Source organism: Cricetulus griseus, chromosome 7, assembly GCF_003668045.3.
Source record: "Cricetulus griseus strain 17A/GY chromosome 7, alternate assembly CriGri-PICRH-1.0, whole genome shotgun sequence".
NCBI classification, from domain to species: domain Eukaryota; kingdom Metazoa; phylum Chordata; class Mammalia; order Rodentia; family Cricetidae; genus Cricetulus; species Cricetulus griseus.
In genome coordinates, this window is record NC_048600.1 from 13,207,553 (window position 1) to 13,226,968 (window position 19,416).

Sequence of the window (19,416 nt, forward strand, 5' to 3'; positions counted from 1 at the left end):
AAGGCCCTGCCGTGTCCCAGGGCCGCGGAAGCCCGGCTACAGCTCGCGGGCGTCGGAGGGCTCCGCGCCGCGCCGCACAGCGCCGCGCTGCATTATGGAACACGGAGTTTAATAGAAACTTCGGCGGGGAACGCACTCCGGACCAAGCTGGCGTTTACCTTGTGCCGGGGGCGGGGCAAGGAAGAGCTACTCAAGATTTCGTCATAAAACCGCGACCCGACAGGCGGCGCCATCTTCGAACTTGGACTTCCGGAAGGACTTTGGCGCGGGTGAGTGTACCGCAACGGGGTGTGCGGGGGACCCAGAATTACTCCTCCCCTTCGTTCGCCGCAGCGCTAAGGCACTGGGAACCGACTCCCGATTCCGCTCTTACCCCCGCGCCAGGCAGCGCGCCTCCCAGCCTTCGCGCGTCTCCAGAAAACCGTCGCGCTCTCCCCCCAGTCCCCACGGTAGCCACTGAGCATCCCCCATCTCTGCCAGCCTGCTCTGCTCTCTTCCCCCACGCGGTGCGAGCAGCGCAGCAATCTGGGCTCAGGCTTCCGCGCTGCTTACGCTGCTCCCCTTGCACTCGGTGAACCTTCTGTTGTCCTCAGGCGTAGGGAAGTCGGGGCTCGCCTGCTGCACAGGCTGGCGGAGAAAGCTGCCCCCACGGCTAGGATCGGGGAATGGCAGGTGGCGGTGTCTAGACTCTTTGCAGTCAGTCCCCTCTCATTGTGTCCCAGCCTTTTTCTCCAAGTGGCTCTAACCCCGGGGGTTGTGCCCCGCGCGCTGCAACCCCATTGGCGCAGCCAAGGGCCAGTTATGTTTCCTTGTCTGGTCTTTTTATCCCGCGGCAAGTTGGCCGTCTGCTGGGCAAGACAGAGATGGCGACTTCACCCCCACAGGAGGTAATTCACTTTGCTGGATAGGTTTAGGATATAATCAGATATGTTTGCCCGTGGGGACATACTTTTGCATAGATTTAAGTTAATCTTTTGCTAACGTTACCTCTTACCGTTATCAACTGTAGTGCCGTTTTCTTAATAGTTTTAAGTTGTTCTACTTTTCAAGTTCACACTCCGTAGTCTCTAGCAGTATAAGCTGAAAACATGAGTTGAAGGTTTCTGTGCAAGTTAAAATAAAAATAACCGCCAAATGAAAATGTTCATTTTTGTACCAGTAAAATTCACTGGGTTACTTTGGGGGAATAGTGTGTTAAACCAGTGTATGTGAAGTGATTCATGTTTATGATGTAGTGTTATCTAATTGTTTTTCTTTTGCCCAAGTAGTCAGGTTAGCAGCCTGAAGTGGCAAGGAAATCAGACAGTCTAGAATGTAAAAACTCTAATTAGAATTTGCTGAACATTTCTTCCTGTCTGTTCAAAATTTGTATTATAAACTCAAGTAGAAATTACACCACTCAGCCAGGCGGTGGTGGCACACATCTTTAATCCCAGAACTCTGGAGGCAGAGGCAGGTTGCTCTCTGTGACTCCGAGGCCAGCCTGGTCTACAGAGTGAGTTCCAGAACCGGCAGGGATACACAGAGAAACCCGTCTCAAAAAAACAAAAAAGGAATTGAACCACTCACTGCCACTGCCTTTCACAAGAAGTGAATCTTCAGAAGGATATTTTTTTTTTTGTATGTTGAGTCACTCAGTGAGAAAAGTTATGAGTTAATTGTTGTATTTACCACACATCAAATTTGAATACTGTAATAGGCAAGATCTTACAAACTTTCAAAGAAGATAGATTTTGTCTTGGTTTACTACAGTCAACATATTATTTTGTTGTTATTTATTTTGCAAGGCCCTTATTTTAGACAGGTTTTAATTCCAGGTTGGACTTGAACTCCGGGATCCTTTAGCTTCAACTCCTGAGGGCTGAGAGTACAAGTATTCACCATCATGGCCAAAGAACCCTTTAAGATTTCAAGTTAGAATCTGTTTCATAGCTATAGTTACCATAGTTACCTAATCTCAATTTAATGTTTCACTGTTGTAAATACTGCCAGTCTTTTGATATCACAGCTTCTCAATCAGAAAGTCTTCCTCCCTCCCGCCCTTTCTGTGCTGGGGATTCAATCTAGGGCTTCGGGGGGATGCTAGGCAAGTGCTTTACTCCTGAACTATTTCTCTACCCCATAGGAAAGAATGGCACGATGTTGCCTTCACATGAATGACCTCCCAGCTTAGTAAAGACTTTTTTCTCAAACCTTTAATTCTTTATTTTCTGACCTCAAGTATTTTTTGAGAACTTTGAAGCGGGTCTGATGCCTTTTCCTCTTTAAGAGACATGTGTCAAAAGTACTGAGATATACATTTGTTTGCTTTTTGGTCTCAGTAATAAATTTTTTGTTTGTTTGCTTTTCGGGACAGGGTTTCTCTGTGTAGCTTTGTAGACTAGGCTGGCCTCGAACGCACAGAGATCCACCTGCCTCTTGACTCCCGAGTGCCTGGCTCTGGTCTTAATAATTATTTATTGATCTTATTTTTCTTGTGCACAATAAGCCATTTATTTATTTATTTTGTGTGTGGTGGGTGTTTTGCTTTGGTGCATGTCTGTGCACCACTGGAGTTCTGGTTGGTTGTAGCCACCATGTAGATGCTGGGAACCAATCCAGGTCCTCTGCAAGAGCAGCAAGTGCTCCTAACTGCTGGGCCATCTCTCCACCTCCCTTAACCCAGTAAGCCTTCTTTTGTTTTTTGTTTTTTTTTTTTTTCCAGTAAGCCTTCTTGATGTTTAAATTGAGGTCTTCCTTATTCCAGTGTTGGGAGGGAGGAGAGCATGAGAGGAGACAGGGTCTTACTGTATCCCTGCTGGTCTTGAAGTCTCCATCCTCTTGCCTCTGCTCCCTTCTGCTGCTGGAATCACAGGTGCCAACCACCACTCCTCCCTCTCTTCTGTTCAATTTTTTTGTTTTGTTTAAAGCCAGGGCTTGCCTATAACTCCTGATGTAGACCAGGCTGGCCTTGGACTCATAGATATTAAAGGAAGGTGCCAATACCCCCAAACCTCTTCTACTAAATTTTTGAAGTTTTGTTCTTTCTGTTCCCATTTCTTCTTAGTTTGTGAGGCAAGATCTCTCAAGTTTCAAAGGCCAGTCTTGAACTCCTGATCTCTTCACATCACCTCCCAAGTGCAGGATTACAATTGTGTGCCATCATACTTGTCTTCCTTCTTAAAACATAAATTACTTAAACCAGGGATGGTAAAACACACCTTTACTTCAGCAGAGGCAGGCAAATTTCTGTCAGTTCAAAGCCAGCCCTATCTCAAGAACAACAAAGCTGGTAAATTACTAATTGTTAGCCCCTCACCTCTCCTCCATTATGTCATTTTTTGTCACTAGCTCTTCCCTCTTTGCAGTCTGTGGTTTTTCTCAAATCTGCCCTTTACTTCACTTTTTAGCAGTATAGTTTTAATTTGCTGTTTCTCTTCCTGTGGATTTAATTTCTAAGAATTTACTTTTGACTTAATTCCTTTCCCTGTGGCTGCCAGTTTGCTTAAACCTCCTTGCCATTGTTTTCTCTTGTTTCCTAGATCCTGTAGTTTTTGTGTTTGCTGAAAATTTTCTTCTGTTTTCTGGAATAGTTCTTTTGAAAGGTACTTTTCAACTTTTTTTTTTTCTTTCTGTCCTGTCTGTACATAGCTCCTGTATTGGATCCTTTTTTTGTTAATGGGTTTTAAATGGGCTACAGGTTTTCTATTTACCAAAGACAAAGACACCATAGACAGTATCTTTAGCATATGAGGCTGCACTGTATCCTTACCACTTGAGTTAAAGGGTTTACTGCTGCCATGTTAGAAGAAGAGGGGTGGGAGCTTTAGCTTGTATATTTCTTTTAGAATTTATATGAGTACATTTTTTCCATTGAGGCTGATGAATTCTTTATCTTTTAGTTATATCTCAAACTATGGAGGGTTACCTCCTGGGATTTGATCTGTTTCTACCTCTTGTCAAAGACAAACAGATTGTCCTGACCAAAATCTGGACCCTTACTGAGTTCTATTTGCTCAAAGTTTTGGTTTGTGACCAGTGTTTTACTTCTGCCAGTCTTCTTGGCATGTGGTTCTATATTGGGACAATTTAATTCACTGTTTGATGTGAGAAAGTTCTCTTAATGTGATAGGATGATCTTTAACTGTATTGTAGCCAATAGGCACCCTCCTCTCCCCAGTTGAAGTATAACATTGATGGCTAGGTTCCAGAAAACTCTTACTGTTTTTTTTTTTTTTTTTTTTTTTTTTTTTTATGTCATGCATGATCTTATGTAGCCCGGGCTAGTCTTGAACTCCTGCCTCCACCCCCCAAGTGCTAGGATTTCAAATTGTGCTTTCCCACTTAGTTCAGTACAACTCTTATTCTTTTTTTATTATTTTTATTTTTTAATTGTTTTTTATTGTTTTTATTTTATTTTATTAGTTCTAGTTAGGGAACAAGCTTATTTCAAGTCCCTTCTTCCTCTCCCTCCCCTCACCCCCAACAACTCTTATTCTTAAGGAAATGTGTTCCTTTACTAATATTCATAGAATGGATGTTATCTCTGGGTAGCCTACTTTAGCTCAGTTTTATTAGTATCTGGCAATAGTATCAGTTTTAATAGCCTACTTTTGTCTCCATTTTAATAGTTTGTGGCAACTCTATATGTTTAAGAATCTCGCTGTATTATACCTCATGCTGGTCCCGGATACCTGGGCTCAAATTGTCCTTTTGCTTCAGTTTCCTTAGTAGCTAGGACTTTGCACTGCACTGTCACACCTGCTTGGCAGCTGTTGTTTAGTCTGTTTTTTAGGAAGTTACAGTTCTTCTCTAAAGATGCGTAATTTATGTCTCCTTTTTTTCCCCTTGTGGTGGGGGATCTGAATATGGTTTATTTTGGTGTTTTTTAATAAGAACTACGTTAATTGTATATTCATTTCTATATTCTTATGAAGATATATAAGGATTAAGTGACATAAACATTTAGTATTATTTGGTATATAGTAATAAATGGTAGCTTATTATCTTATTATCATTACTTATTTGTTGTCTGCTCCATGAGAATGTAAATCTCAACAAGGTAGCATCTTGCCTGTCTTTTGTTGTTGTTTTTTTCTTTTCTGAAACAGGGGCTTGTGTGTAGTCCAGGCTGGTCTCGAAATCACAGCATCTCTCCTGCCTCAGCTTCCCAGGAGCTGGGATTACAGGTGTGCACTACTATGTCCAGCTCCTTGTTTGTCTTATCATTTACTAGTTCCTAGAGCAGTGTGTAACATAATAGTTTGTGTGTTGGGGGGGTGCATTTATTTGTTTGATAAGGGGGCACATGTGAGCACGTGGAAGTCAGAGTACAACTTATACAAGTTGGTTTTCTCTTTACAGCATGCCACGTGGATCAGGGGGATTGAATCCAAGGCATCAGACTTGGTAGCAAGAATCTTAACCTACTAAGTCATCTTACTACCCCAGTAGCTATTTGAATGAATGAATGACTAGAGATCAGGATGCTTGGATTTCTGGTTGTTGGATGAAGAGGGGAAAGAAAAAACTCTAAGTCTCTACACATAGCTTCTGTGTTCCACTCATTGCTATATCTCTGTATGCAGGGCAGCCATTTTGGGGGGTGCTGATGGATACCTGCGGGGTCGGCTATGTTGCCCTGGGGGAGGCCGACCCCGTGGGGAACATGATTGTGGTAGACTCTCCTGAACAAGAAGAACTAAACCAGCTGGATGTCAAGGCGTCTTCAGAAACATCCAGTGTGGAGACTTCCATCGAGATGTCACTACCTACTCCTTTGCCTGGGTTTGAGGGTTCTTCTGACAAGAGGAGGCTTCCTCCAGATCAGGAGAGCCTCTCCATATTGGAGCAGCAAGGTATGTACTTTACTCTGGCTCTTCAGGTCTCTCCATGATTAGATTAGGATGAAAGAAATAGCATGTTGAGCTTGTGGGTTCTAACAAACTTGGGTACTGTATACTGCACTCCAAGGAACTTTGCCCTAAGCCCATCTCACAGGCCATATTCTTCTCCACAGATCTTTCTTCAGAGATGTCAAAGGTCTCAAACCCTAGGGCCTCAAAGCCTTCCGGGAAGAGAGGTGGTAGGACACCAAGAGGCCCTAAAAGGCCTCAGCAGCGTAAACCTCCATCCACCCCTCTGGTTCCTGGTCTCTTAGATCAGTCCAACCCTCTATCCACCCCCATGCCTAAGAAACGAAGTCAAAAGTCCAAGGGAGACCTGCTGCTTCTGAAGTTGTCCAAAGGCCTAGATCAGCCAGAGTCTCCACATCCAAAGAGGCCCCCTGAGGACTTTGAGACCCCTTCTGGGGAACGACCCCGCCGAAGGGCTGCCCAAGTGTAAGGATTGTGGGACACAGCCTGGTGGAGGGGTGGTGGTTGATGGGGGGAAGGTGGGGCAGATGTTGGAGAGATGGGAAGACTGGTGAGGTAAGTAGGGTGGTGTCTGGGTTCTGGGTGGGGGCAACCCTTTAGCTCTTAAAGCCACTTTTGTGGTATGTGTTGCTAACTTTTGTATCTAAGTGATTTCTTTCTGTACCTCATACTCCATCACATTTTTGTTTGTTTTGTTTTTGTTTTGAGACAGGGTGTCGCTGCCTAACCCAGGTTGGCCTCGAACTTGCGATCCTCCCACCTCAGCCTCCCGAGTGCTGGGATTGCAGGCGTGCGCCACCACACCTGGCTCTCCATCACATTTTTCACAGACTTCCCCCAGGTCTTCATTGCTTTTACCACTCAATATATTTCAGTGTTTATGTGCCTTTGCTTCTTTCCCTTACCCTTTATTTATGTTCTATGTGGTAGACTAAAGAGTGAATTGGCCTAGAATTAGAAAACCTAGACTCAGATTCCTTGGTATTTGGCTTGCCTATGCCAAGTCACTTAATTTTCTTGGATTTCTGTTTCTGCATCTATTGGAGGGAAGGGGAAATTGGCAGCTGCTTCAAAGCATTACTGAGATAATAAAGTAATAATAAAGTCTGGAAGTGTGGGCTTTGTTGAGTGCTTGTGAGCATGGCTCTGACTCCGCCCTGTCCCACAGGGCACTTCTGTACCTTCAGGAACTGGCTGAAGAGCTCTCAACAGCCCTGCCTGCTCCACTGTCAGGCCCTAAGAGTCCCAAGGTGAGCAGCCCCACCAAGCCCAAGAAGACCCGACAAGCAGCTTCTCAGGGTGACGAAGATGGTAACGCTCGGGATGAAGACTTCGTTCTTCAGGTTGAGGGTGAAGATGAGGAAGAAAGTGAGGCCCCAAGTGAGAACTCGTCTGATCCTGAGCCTGTTGCACCCCGAAGCACCCCACGAGGACCCACTGCGGGGGTTAGTAGACTTGACAAAAAAGAGTGGGAACATGGGAATTTTAGGAGCATCTGAGTATCCAGAGGATGACTTTGATCTCTCATGCCCAAAACTAGTACCAAAAAGGGGGGAAACTTCAAAAATGTGATGTATTGGGGAGGCTATGTGGGGAGAACACAGTGAATAAGGTGGTTCTCTCCAGAGTATTTTTTTACTAGGAAACACATGTGTGAACAAGGATCCTGTCTCTACTGAATGCTACAAAATGACTTAGACGTGGGGGAGGGGAACTGACTGCTCAAATTTCACAGAGGAATGCCACTTGTGCTGGGCCTTGAAGGGCTAGAACAGGTTTCCAGGGGTGGTGTTTCCCTAGAAGGTGATTGCAGCAGGCGAGCAGGGAGAGAGATTGGTAGACAGGATGGAAGGCGTAGGAAGGTGTAGGTGCCAATACATGCTGGTTTTTGTTTGTTTTATGTGTATTGGTGTTTGTGGGTGTTGTGTCCCCTGAAACTGGAGTTACGACAGGTGTGAGCTGCCATGTAGTGCTGGGAATTGAACCCGGATCCTCTGGAAGTACAGTCCACTCTCTTAACGGCTGAGCCATCTCTCCAGCCCCAGTTTTGTTTAGTTTTTGACTGTGATAAATATACATAACATAAACTTGCCATTTAAAAGTGTGCAATTCTGTGGCTTTATTAGAACATTCTTCTTTTCTTTCATGGTACTGAGGATTGAACCCAAGTCCTCAAGCATGTTAGGCAAGTGCTCTTGCTGAGCCATATACCCAGCTCTTTTTTTTTTTTTTTTTGGTCTTTCACTTTTCTATTTTAAATTTTGAGACACAGTTTCACTAAGTTTCCTAGGGTGGCCCTAAACTTTCAGGCCTTGAATTTGCAATCCTTCTGCCTCAGCCTTTTGAACAGTTAGGATTGTCAGCCTGTGCCACCAGGCCTGACAGTTCCCAAAACTATTCTTAACATTTCCAGCTAAAGCTGCTGCAGAATCTTTTTTTTTTTTTTTTTTTTTTTCTTTTTCTTTTTCTGGGGGGAGCAGGTATTCGAGACAGGGTTTCTTTGTGGCTTTGGAGACTGTCCTGGAATTAGCTCTTGTAGACCAGGCTGGTCTCGAACTCACAGAGATCTGCCTGCCTCTGCTTCCCCAGTGCTGGGGTTAAAGGCATGTGCCACCACCCACCCATCGTGCACAATCTTTTTAAGTTAAAAAAAAAAAACAAAAAACAAGGCAGGAACTAGGACAGGTTGCAGCTGACATTTGGAAGACAGCTTTCATTTATCCTGTGAGCTATGATTGAGCCCACGATATCATTGTCTGGTCTCCAGTGGGTGGGCCCAGGGGCTTCACTTGCCCTGAGTACACATTTAAAGGAGGGTGAGACCCTCAGTAATCAAGGTAACTGATTCTTTGGGATCAGTTTTATTTTTTGAAAATAAAAATACAACAAAACCAAAGTATTTAAGAAGTGTATATATTGTCTGTGTGCATATAATATATATTATACATACATACATTAAGAATATCATCCAAATATTGTGTGGGTACTTGAATGCTACAGAGTGAGTAAGGAAGTCAGTAAACAACTCAGGGAAATCTGTTCTTTCCATCATTGTGGGTTCTAGGGATCCAACTCCGGTCATCAGACTTGGCAACAAGCACTTAGTCTGCTGAGCCATCATGCCAGCCCTAAAATCTTTTAATTTTTTGTAGACTTTAGGAACTTTCTTAGACATGTTCTTATACCTTAAGCTGAGCTTTAACTCTGTTTAGTTCAGACTGGTCTCAAACTTGACCCTCTTGCTGCAGTTGTCTTAGTACTCGCATTGCAGGCGTGCACTACCACAACCTGCATAGACAGGAACTTTGTTAGGTAGGTACATTGCGTGCGTGCACAGGTGTACTTACCCATATGTGTATGTACATGCCTGTGGCAATGTGTGCTAAGGTGTGGAGGCTACAGATAGATCTTGAATGTCTCCCAATATCATTTTCTACTGTTTTTTTTGTTGTTGTTGTTTTGTTTTTTGGTTGGATCTCTTTCTTCCCCCAAATGCTGGGGTTAGAGCCTTTTATTTATTTATTTATTTGATATATGATTTTTCTTTTTCCTTAATATGGCTCTGTAGACCTACAGCTTGTAGAAAAGTTGTGATTGAGCCAAGTTTATAATACTGTGAACTTTATAGTTGGGTGATAGTCATCTCTGGAATATGGGTGAGACTCCAGGACTGCATATAAAAGAATGCTGTCCTTGACCTATCAAAGGAGGGAAAGGGTATTTAAAGGGTTACTGGATGTGGGAGGGATCGGTAGCACTGTCCCACAGGGCAGGAGTTTCAGGAAGTGTATGAGAACCCTCTGAAGCAAATGTCGTGGAGACTGCAGAAAGGTGACCAGAGACGGCTTTGATAGGTAGAGTCAGTCATTGGAGCACAAGTCTGCTTAGATGCTGAAAGGGCTGTGAGGGGGATATGTAAACACCAAGGAAAGTTACAAACCAAGAAAGAAAGCTATCTTCTGGGGCATTCTCTAACCTAAAATGTGTATGTTTTCTTTAATTTGATCCTCAGAAGCAGAAACCACACTGCCGGGGCATGGCTCCCAATGGCTTACCCAATTACATCATGGCTCCTGTTTGGAAGTGCCTGCACCTCACCAAGGACCTGTGAGATTTGGGGACAGAGACTGAGGGCAAGGGGGTGGAGGAGGAATACAAGACCATCTAGAAAGAGAGCAACCCTAGCTTATGTGTGGAATGTGGTGGTGGTGCTCATTACTGAGAGACTCTGTTAAGGGCAAGATCTCTCTAGTTCTTGACCACATTTCAAGTGCTGGTCACTCCCACCCTCACAGAACATGGTCTTAGATAGTGCTGTGTGGGGTCTCTCCGTGCCCATTGATGATGCTTCTGTCTCTCTAGCCGAGAACAGCAGCATTCATTCTGGGAGTTTGCTGAATGGATCCCAGTAGCTTGGAAGTGGCAGCTGTTGACGGAACTGTAAGTTGGATTGACATCTCTGAAGCTGTGCTACTTTCTATTGCTGTGCTAGGATACCCCGACAAAAGCAACTGTATGGAGAGAGAGAGAGAGAGAGCATTTGTTTTGGCTCACAGTCGAAGGCACCAGTATGTCATGCTGGGAATTCCTGGCAGAACGCTGAGGCAGCTGGTTGCACTTTATCTGCAGCTGGGGAGTGAGATCAGTGGGTGCCAGTGCTCAGCTAGCATCTGTTTTCTATAGTCCAGAACCCAAGCCTGTGGGCTCTTAGGGTGAATTGTCTCATTTCAGTTAACCTAATAGAGAAAATCGCTCACAAAGTTACCCAGAGGCCAGTCTAATCTAGGTAACCCTTCACAGGTGTGCCCACAGGCTTGGCTAATAGGTGATTCTAGGTCCTATCAAGTTGAAAATATTAACCACCAAAGAGGCCTGGAAGGAGAAGACAGACAAGTGACAATTTTTAGGCATACATGGGAATTCTGTGGTAGTGAAACTCTTCTGAGCTCAAGCTGATGTTTTTGCTTCCCACAGTGAAGCAGCTCCCTACCTGCCCCAGGAGGAGAAGTCTCCCCTGTTCTCAGTACACCGTGAAGGGATTCCTGAGGACGGCACAATCTACAGAATAAATAGGTAAAACATAGTCACCCAGCCTTTTTCTCTGATTCTCCAAGAGAGAATAGAAAGAATGAATGTTGTAAGAGATAGCAGATTAGTCCTGTCCTCTCCTGACTTCTGAGTTTAGAGTCCAGCTGTAGCAGGCTAGTCCTCTCCAATGTACAGTGTTAGCTTTCTCTGCATGCTGGGCTGAGAGAAGTTTGGGAGCTTTGGTCAGGCCAATTCACAAGGTAACATGCATTTAGCATAAACAAACAGCCTCTTATCTTTGAAGATGAGCTGGAGTTCATTTCTGAGAGGGAAAGGAAGGAGATTTGAGCTGTGGCAGAGTCCTGCTCCAACCACAGACTGACTTTTCAGAGCCTCATATAAGCGGATCATACCTGTTCCAGTGGGACTTTGCATTTTATCCTTAAATTCCCTAATAATCCCTTTGCTCTCTGACTTTTCTATAGATTTAGCTCCATCACAGCACATCCAGAGCGCTGGGATGTGTCCTTCTTCACAGGAGGACCGCTCTGGGCTCTGGACTGGTGCCCAGTGCCTGAAGGGTCAGCAGCCTCACAGTATGTGGCCCTTTTCTCCAGCCCAGACATGAATGAGACACACCCACTGAGCCAGCTTCATTCAGGCCCTGGGCTGCTGCAGCTCTGGGGCCTTGGGACTTTGCAGCAAGAAAGCTGGTGAGGTGGGGCTGGGACACTGCCACAGGCAGGTGGGTGAGGGAGAAACAAGGCTGGGGAAGGGCTTGCATTGGGCTGAGACAAGACAAGGAAGTGGAGCTCCGTCAGTCCTAGCTCTTCCTACCTACTATCTCCCATGTTTCTTTCTCCAGTCCTGGCAACAGGGCCCACTTTGTCTATGGGATTGCCTGTGACAGTGGCTGTATCTGGGACATCAAGTTCTGCCCCAGTGGTGCATGGGAACATCCAGAAACCCCTCGGAAGGTACTTGTAGTTGACTGTGGGCTAGCTCTGGGAGTTCTTCTAGTTGGAGGAAGGAAGGTTAGAATGTGGTGGGTGGAGTTTTCCATCAATCTGTGTCATGATCTAAGGGACAGAGCCTCGGGTTTTCTGAGAGGCAGCTGAAAGCAGCAAGCCTCAGCACAGATCTGCTCTCACTCTCTAGGCTCCTCTCCTGCCTCGGCTGGGTCTCTTGGCCCTGGCCTGCTCGGATGGGAAGGTACTTCTGTTCAGTCTACCGCATCCTGAGGCCCTCTTGGCTCAGCAGCCTCCAGGCAAGTCACACAGCTGCAGAGTCTCACGTAGCCCAGGCTGGCCTTGAACTTACCATGTAGCTGAGGATGACTTTGAACTTCTGTTCCTCCTCCTTCTGCCTCCCACGTTCAGAGATTATAGGTCTACACTACTACACCTGACTTTATGTGCTTAATTAACTCTTGAAGAGGAAATAGTAGAGCATGTATAATATACATAGAACTGTAGGAACGAGTCAGTAAGGAAAGAGCAAATGGTTAATGGAAAAAAAAAAAACTGAGCAAATGAGCAGAATTCTAGAAACAGCAAAGAAGACCATGTGGAGTAGTTAGTGGTTCTCACAGAAGGAAAAAGAAGGAAAGCTACTGTTGGGGAAGAAGAGGGGCAGGTGGAGATGGTGAGAGGATGAAGGAAGGGCATTGCCTGGGCCTGAGATCCTGGTCTCAAAGCAAGGCTTGCATAGGAGCTCAACCCTGTGGATCCAAAGTATCAGCTGTTTGTTCTTCTTCCCTCACAGATGCTATGAAGCCTGCCATCTACAAGGTGAGTCGGAAACCTGTTATCTTAGTTGAGGCTTCATCTTCCCAGAGCCTTATTTTACAGATTCTACAGTGAGTCTTTCACTTGTGAAAAGTATCCCCTTCTGGATTAAGAACTGATTTGAAGCCAGGAGGTGGTGCGTACACTTTTAATCCCAGTACTGGGGAGGCAGAGGCAGGTGGACCTCTGTGAGTTTGAGGCCAGCCTGGTCGACAGAGAGTTCCAGGCTACACAGAGAAACCCTGTCTTCAAAAAACAAAACAAAACAAAAAACAGATTTGAGGGCGCTGGAGACACTTTCTCCTCTTTTAGAGGACCTTAGTTTGATTCCTAGCATCTACATGATGGCTCACAACCAACCATAACTCTGGTTCTAGGAGATCTGACCCCCGCCTCTTCTGGCTTCCATGGGCACCAGATACACACACACAGAAGCCACTTAGACACATCAAATAAATCTTTAAAAAAACAAAAAAAAACAAAACTGATTAGAGTCTTATTTCAAGCAGTAAGAATCCCTAATTGTGATCTTATCTCTTTTATCCTTACAGGTACAGTGTTTGGCAACCCTTCAGGTGGGGTCTGTGCAAGCTTCAGACCCCTCTGAGTGTGGTCAGTGCCTTAGCCTGGCTTGGATGCCTACCAGGCCCCATCACCACCTGGCTGCAGGATATTATAATGGTAAAAACCAAGACCATTGCTCTTTAAGCTTTTTATATGTACATGGGTTTGTGTTGTCTTTTGGTTAAGCATGACATTATATTATAGTTGAAAATATTCAAGCATATAACAGCTCAGCAGTTATATGCATTTGTTGCTCTTGCAGATGACCTGGGTTTGGTTTCCAGCACCTACCTGGTAGCTCACAACTGTCTATAACTCCAATTTCAGGGGATCCAAAGCCCTCTTCTGGTCTCGGGGCACTAGGCGTGCACATAGTACACAGACAGACATGCAAGGAAAATACATACATAAAATAAATTTTCTTTCTTTCTTTCTTTCTTTCTTTCTTTCTTTCTTTCTTTCTTTCTTTCTTTCTTTGGTTTTTTGAGACAGGGTTTCTCTGTGTAGCTTTGGAGCCTACCTGGCATTTGCTCTGGAGACCAGGCTGGCCTCGAACTCACAGAGATCCGCCTGCCTCTACCTCCCAAGTGCTGGAATTAAAGGCATGCGCCACCAACGCCTGGCTATAAAATAAATTTTATAAAAATTCAAGCATTGTAAAAAAAATATACAAAGAAGAAATATTACTATAATTTTGGGTTCTTGTTTGTGGGGTTTTTTTCCACTGGTGTAAGTACTTGTCAAACTCATAAAATTGTGTGCTTGAAATGAATGTACTTCACATAAATATTCCCACTACAAAATAGAAAATAGAAAAATTCTCTGATAGTACAGGAGTTTATCATAGAAATTTAAAGAAAGACAACTTTATAGAAACGATCATACGATATATAAGCTGTTTAATTTAAAGATGTAGAGGGTGGGGGAAGTGTCTCATCAGTTAAGAACACTGGCTGCTCTTCCAGAGGATGTGGGTTCAATTCCCAGCGCTAGGGGTTCCAATGCTTGGTGGTGCAGGGCTGTAATCGGCTCTTCAGAGCCTGAGGTAGGAGGATCATGTTCGAGGAATGCCCAGGCATTTTTAGAGACTCTTTCTCATAATAGAAAGGTTAGCAAGTACTTACCTAATATTAGGTCCTGGGTATAATCCCCCAGTTATTCAAATAAGTACAATTTAAAGGTACTTATTATTAGTTACATATTTTCACATTTCTTAATTTGAGGAGGAGCAACTGTGGAGGTTAGAGGACAACTTATGGAAGTTGGTCTTTTTTTTTTCAGCCATGTAGGTAGATCACTGAGATCAAAGTCAGGTTGTTGGTTTTGGCAGCTGGTGACCTTACAACCTTACTTTCAGCAGAATACCTTACTGAGCCATCTCACCAGCCTATTTTAATTGTTTTTAAGTAAGTTTCATTTTCAGATCAGTAGACTTTCTGTCAGGAAGATAAGGAAATTGATGCTTTTTAAAACTTCTTACATCATACGCATATCTGTTTTCTGTTTTTCTTTGATGGCATTTTCACTATCAGGGTACATGTCTCATGGTGTATTACTGTGGTTACACCTCTCCCAGTGCCGGTGATTGAATTCAGTCCTTGCATATGTGAGATCAGTTACTTTAGCTGGAGTGATGTAACGGTTGTCTCACTGAGGTCTCTCAGCTTAGTCTCTTGCCTCCATTGCTGTGTTATTTTCATTACTTACCCACAATTCACTGTATTTGCTTTTTTTTTTTTTTGAAAAAGGTTCATAAATACTATACTCCCTAAATTTGTGTACGTAAGATTTTTTTTTTTTATATATATATCCTTTATCCACCCCCCCCCCCCACTGGGTTTCTCTTTGTAGCTTTGGAGCCTATCCTGGCACTCGCTCTGGAGACCAGGCTGACCTCGAACTCACAGAGATCCGCCTGCCTCTGCCTCCTGAGTGCTGGGATTAAAGGTGTGTGCTCCACCAATGCCTGGCTATCCTGTATCTTTTATTTCATCTGAGTTATATTTCTAAGTACCTCTCCTTTGCCAGCCTTTTTTTTTTTTTTTTTTTTTTTTTTTTTTTTTTTTTTAAAGATTTATTTATTATGTATACAGTGTTTTGTCTGCATGTATCCCTGCAGGCCAGAAGAGGTCACCAGATCTCATTACAGATGGTTGTGATCCATCATGTGGTTGCTGGGAATTGAACTCAGGACCTCTGGAAGAGCATCTAGTATTCTTAACCACTGAGCCATCTCTTCAACCCCTTGGTTGTTTTAAGTCAACCAAGTTGTTTTCTGTTTGTACATTTGTTGTCTTTTCCTCTGCATTTTGTTGCTTTTATTATTCTTGTGGAGTAAAATTAGACTTTTTTCCCCCCTGAGACAGGGTTTCTCTGTGGCTTTGGAGGCTGTCCTGGAACTTGCTCTTGTAGACCAGGCTGGTCTCAAACTCACAGAGATCCGCCTGCCTCTGCCTCCCAAGCTAATTTGCCATTGTTGGTGCTAAAGTCTGCTATTTGGATAAATAATCAACCCTAGACATTTCATAAATGAATAGATGTGACAGTATTTCAGTATAACTTACCAAAACAGGCAGCCTAAGCCAAGCATTGAGGCTGATAACTACTTTCCCAACACATAGGCGGCGACAGAAGAATGCTGTGAGTGTAGTGTGAGGCCAACCTAGGCTGCAGACTAAGATACTGTCTCAAAAGAGTGTGACACTGGGGCTATAACTCCATCCCCTTGAGGTGAAGCACTTGCCTGGCATGCATGAGACAAGTTTAGTCCCTAGTACCAAAACAAAAAGACAACACTGAATCTGTCAGGTCTGTTGGTTATAGTTTGTCAACTGCTATTCTAAAGGGCTTTTGGTTTATTTGGTTGAGATAGAGTTTTATGTGTGTCCCAGGCAAATCATCCTGCTTCAGCCCGAATGCTGAGATTATAAGCATGTGCCAGTATTAGCAGATGTGCACAATTTTACTCTGAGGCCCAACAAGTGACTCAGCAGTTAAGAGCATGCACTGCTCTTGCAGAGGACTTAAATTCAGTTCCTGCGCTCATATGGGGCAGCTCAGAGCCACCTGCAAATCCTGCTCTAGGAGATCCACAGCCCTCTTCTGGCATCTCACATAAACACATACCCATACATGGACAAATATACAATAAAAAGTTTAAAAGTCTTACTTTTATTTAGCAGCCATCAGATATACTCAAACTGAAACTTCAGATGCACGCCCAGGACTAAGCTGTCACTTCTGGTTGATGTCGTGTTGGGTATTTGAGCTGGGAGGGAGAGCTCAGTGGTCATCATCATTCCTACTCTTTGACTGTAGTTTGGATTTGAGAGCAAGAGACAAAGTCTGGGTCCCAAAGAAAGAAGTGAGAACACGGAATCAAAATGGTTCTCAGCCTTCCTAATACTGCAACCATTAACACGGTTCCTCATGTTGTGCTTACCCCCAAATATAAAATTATTTCGTCACTACTTCATGACTGTAATTTTGCTACAGTTACGAATCATAATGAGAATATTTTTGGAGATAGAAGTTTGTCAAAGGTGTCATGACCCTCAGGTTGAGAAACGCTGCTTTAATGCCTACATATTCTATTCCTACTTCAGGCATGGTGGTTTTCTGGAATCTTCCCACTAATTCACCCCTCCAACGGATACATCTCTCTGATGGCTCCTTAAAACTATATCCCTTCCAGTGTTTCCTAGCCCACGACCAGGCTGTTCGTACAATTCAGTGGTGCAAAGCTAACAGGTACAGGATAAGAGGGCTGTGGAGGAGACTGCAGCAGACTGAACTCTTCCATACTGGCTCTGATTTGTTCTCCTATCTTTTCAGTCATTTCCTGGTTTCTGCGGGGAGTGACCGGAAAATCAAATTCTGGGATCTTCGGCGACCTTATGAACCAATAAACTGTATCAAGCGCTTCTTGAGTACAGAGCTTTCCTGGCTGCTTCCCTACAACGGTGTCACAGTGGCCCAGGACAACTGCTATGCCTCGTACGGCAAGATGAAGATATGAGTTCTGGGGACAGGCCCTAAGGGTTGGGGCACAAACTGGAGAAAGGAGGGTTGGATTCTGGGTTATTTTGAATTCTGTAAGAAAAGAACTTACTCTTCGGAGAAGTACAGTTTATTTTATCTCTTTCTTTTATAGTTACGGACTCTGTGGAATTCATTACATCGATGCTGGTTACCTTGGTTTTAAGGCCTACTTTACTGCTCCACGAAAAGGCACCGTCTGGGTGAGCCTCTCCTTCCCCAAGCTTCAGTATGCCAGAGATGCTCATTCGCTCACTTTAGTAGTCAGGGTCAGAGGAACATGTATAAGGAGGAACAGTATATGATTATCATGAGGGACATGAGTCATTTCTTTGTATATCTCTCCTCAATCTCAGACTGTATAGTCACTATCACAGGAATGAATGAGTGGATGGGTGAAATAAATAATGTCTCTTCCTATTAGAGTCTTTCAGGTTCAGACTGGCTTGGGACAGTAGCTGCAGGAGATATATCTGGGGAGCTCATTGCAGCTATTTTACCTGATATGGCATCAAACCCAATTAATGTCAAGAAACCTGCAGAAAGAAGATTTGTAAGTATACAAACATCCACCTATTAGGTCATAATCTACTTTCCTTGTCAACTCATGGTAGAATGCAAACTACTGCTTGTTCTCCAAGCTCTGATATAGTGTCCTTGTAACAAGGAATTAGATATATTCTCTGCCCTATTGGAGCTGAGCATGCTTTTTTTTTTTTTTTTTTTTTTAAATGTTGCTGTCATTATATTATTCTGTATGTGTATGGGAGGTGGTGTGCATGCCATGGTTTGTGTGTGACCAGAGGACAACTTTTGAGAGTCATTTCTCTCCCTACCATTTAGATCCTGGAGATTAAACTCAAGTTACCAGGCTTAGCAGCCAGAGCTTTACCCACAGCCATCATGCTAGCCCCAGGGTTTTGTTTGTTTTTCTTTTGGTTTTTCAAGACAGGGTTTCTCTGTGTAACAGTCCTGGATGTCTTGGAACTCACTCTGTGGACCAGGCTAGCCTCAAACTCACAGAGATCTGCTTGCTTCTGCCTTCTAAGTGCTGGGATTAAAGGCATGCGCCACTACACACTGGTTTTAAGTGTATTTTTATTCTTACTACTTATGAGACTTTGCCACAGTAAACCAGTTTACTTTCTGCTTTTGTGCTCAGTATTTTAAAGTCTAATCTCAGGTGGTGGCACACACCTTTAATCCCAGCACTTGGGAGGCAGAGGCTGGCAGATCTTTGTGAGTTCTGAGGCCAGCCTGGTTTGCATACTGAGTTCCAGGATAGCTAGGGCTATACAGAGAAACCCTTCTTCAAACAACAACAGAAAACCAAAAGGGGAAAAAAAAAAATCTACCTTAGGCTGGAGAGCTGTCTCAGTATATAAACACTGGCTACGTCTGTGTTCACTGAAGTCAATCCCTGGGACCACAGGATAGAAGAGAGAATTGACGCCCAAAAGTTATTCTTTGAACTTTTATTTTATGCAAGACACTAATCTTACGGTCTTCTCCTAGCCCATATATAAAGCAGATCTGATAGCTTACCAGGACAGTCCTGAAGACCAAGACTCCTCGACCTCCTCTGAGACCCCCAATCCTCCCAAAGCAAGAACTTACACTGAGACCATCAATCACCACTACTTACTCTTTCAAGATACAGATCTGGTAAGTTGTGGCTACAAATCAGTGTGGCATTAGAAAAAATAGAAACCTTAGATAACAGGAAAAGCTAAGGAATTCCACTTCTGTTCCCCAGAGTTCCTTCCACAACCTGCTCCGTAGAGAACCGATGTTGCGCATGCAGGAAGGAGAGGGACACTCTCAGCTTTGCCTGGACAGGCTGCAACTTGAAGCTATTCACAAGGTGAGAGCCTCTTGCAAACCCCCCCCCCCACCCGTGCCTGTGATCAGTAGAATGTGAGACTAAAAGGCAGCAGAGATGGCTAGAGGAGAAGCAGCCTTGGTAGCATCTCCTGGGGCATGATGTATAGAGCTCATTCATTGACTGTCTCTCGTGGTCCAGGCCTCCTGATAGTGACTTGTTTTTTTTTATTTATTTGGTTGATTGGTTTTGGGTGTTTTTTGAGAGAGGATGTTTCTATGTATCCCTGGCTCTCCTGAGTTGGCCTCAAACTCACAGAGAT

The 19,416-nt window shown here is 44.1% G+C and overlaps 1 protein-coding gene and 1 long non-coding RNA gene across 5 annotated transcripts in view; one reads left to right on the plus strand and one right to left on the minus strand.

Annotated features, from left to right (window-relative positions):
* Window positions 1-19,416, plus strand: part of Gtf3c2 (general transcription factor IIIC subunit 2) — a 21,497-nt gene continuing 2,081 nt past the window's right edge. The window contains exons 1-20 of one of the 4 annotated variants that reach the window (XM_027424472.2): window positions 1-269; window positions 3,522-3,584; window positions 5,568-5,837; window positions 5,999-6,320; window positions 6,568-6,696; window positions 7,024-7,300; window positions 9,868-9,962; window positions 10,218-10,295; window positions 10,830-10,928; window positions 11,369-11,596; window positions 11,749-11,860; window positions 12,042-12,150; window positions 12,648-12,673; window positions 13,222-13,351; window positions 16,840-16,984; window positions 17,069-17,230; window positions 17,388-17,475; window positions 17,697-17,825; window positions 18,788-18,937; window positions 19,029-19,136. In XM_027424472.2, coding sequence (XP_027280273.1) covers window positions 5,591-5,837; window positions 5,999-6,320; window positions 6,568-6,696; window positions 7,024-7,300; window positions 9,868-9,962; window positions 10,218-10,295; window positions 10,830-10,928; window positions 11,369-11,596; window positions 11,749-11,860; window positions 12,042-12,150; window positions 12,648-12,673; window positions 13,222-13,351; window positions 16,840-16,984; window positions 17,069-17,230; window positions 17,388-17,475; window positions 17,697-17,825; window positions 18,788-18,937; window positions 19,029-19,136 — 2,634 coding nt within the window. In that variant the 5' untranslated portion in view covers window positions 1-269; window positions 3,522-3,584; window positions 5,568-5,590. Of the gene's footprint in view, window positions 270-3,521; window positions 3,585-5,532; window positions 5,838-5,998; window positions 6,321-6,567; window positions 6,697-7,023; window positions 7,301-9,867; window positions 9,963-10,217; window positions 10,296-10,829; window positions 10,929-11,368; window positions 11,597-11,748; window positions 11,861-12,041; window positions 12,151-12,647; window positions 12,674-13,221; window positions 13,352-16,839; window positions 16,985-17,068; window positions 17,231-17,387; window positions 17,476-17,696; window positions 17,826-18,787; window positions 18,938-19,028; window positions 19,137-19,416 lie in introns of those variants that run through there. The other 3 variants (XM_027424470.2, XM_027424473.2, XM_027424474.1) reach the window with 3 other exon arrangements.
* Window positions 17,230-19,416, minus strand: part of LOC118238158 — a 5,766-nt gene continuing 3,579 nt past the window's right edge. Inside the window, exon 3 of the long non-coding RNA XR_004770860.1 lies at window positions 17,230-17,527. This is a non-coding gene — a long non-coding RNA (uncharacterized LOC118238158). The remainder of the gene's footprint in view (window positions 17,528-19,416) is intronic.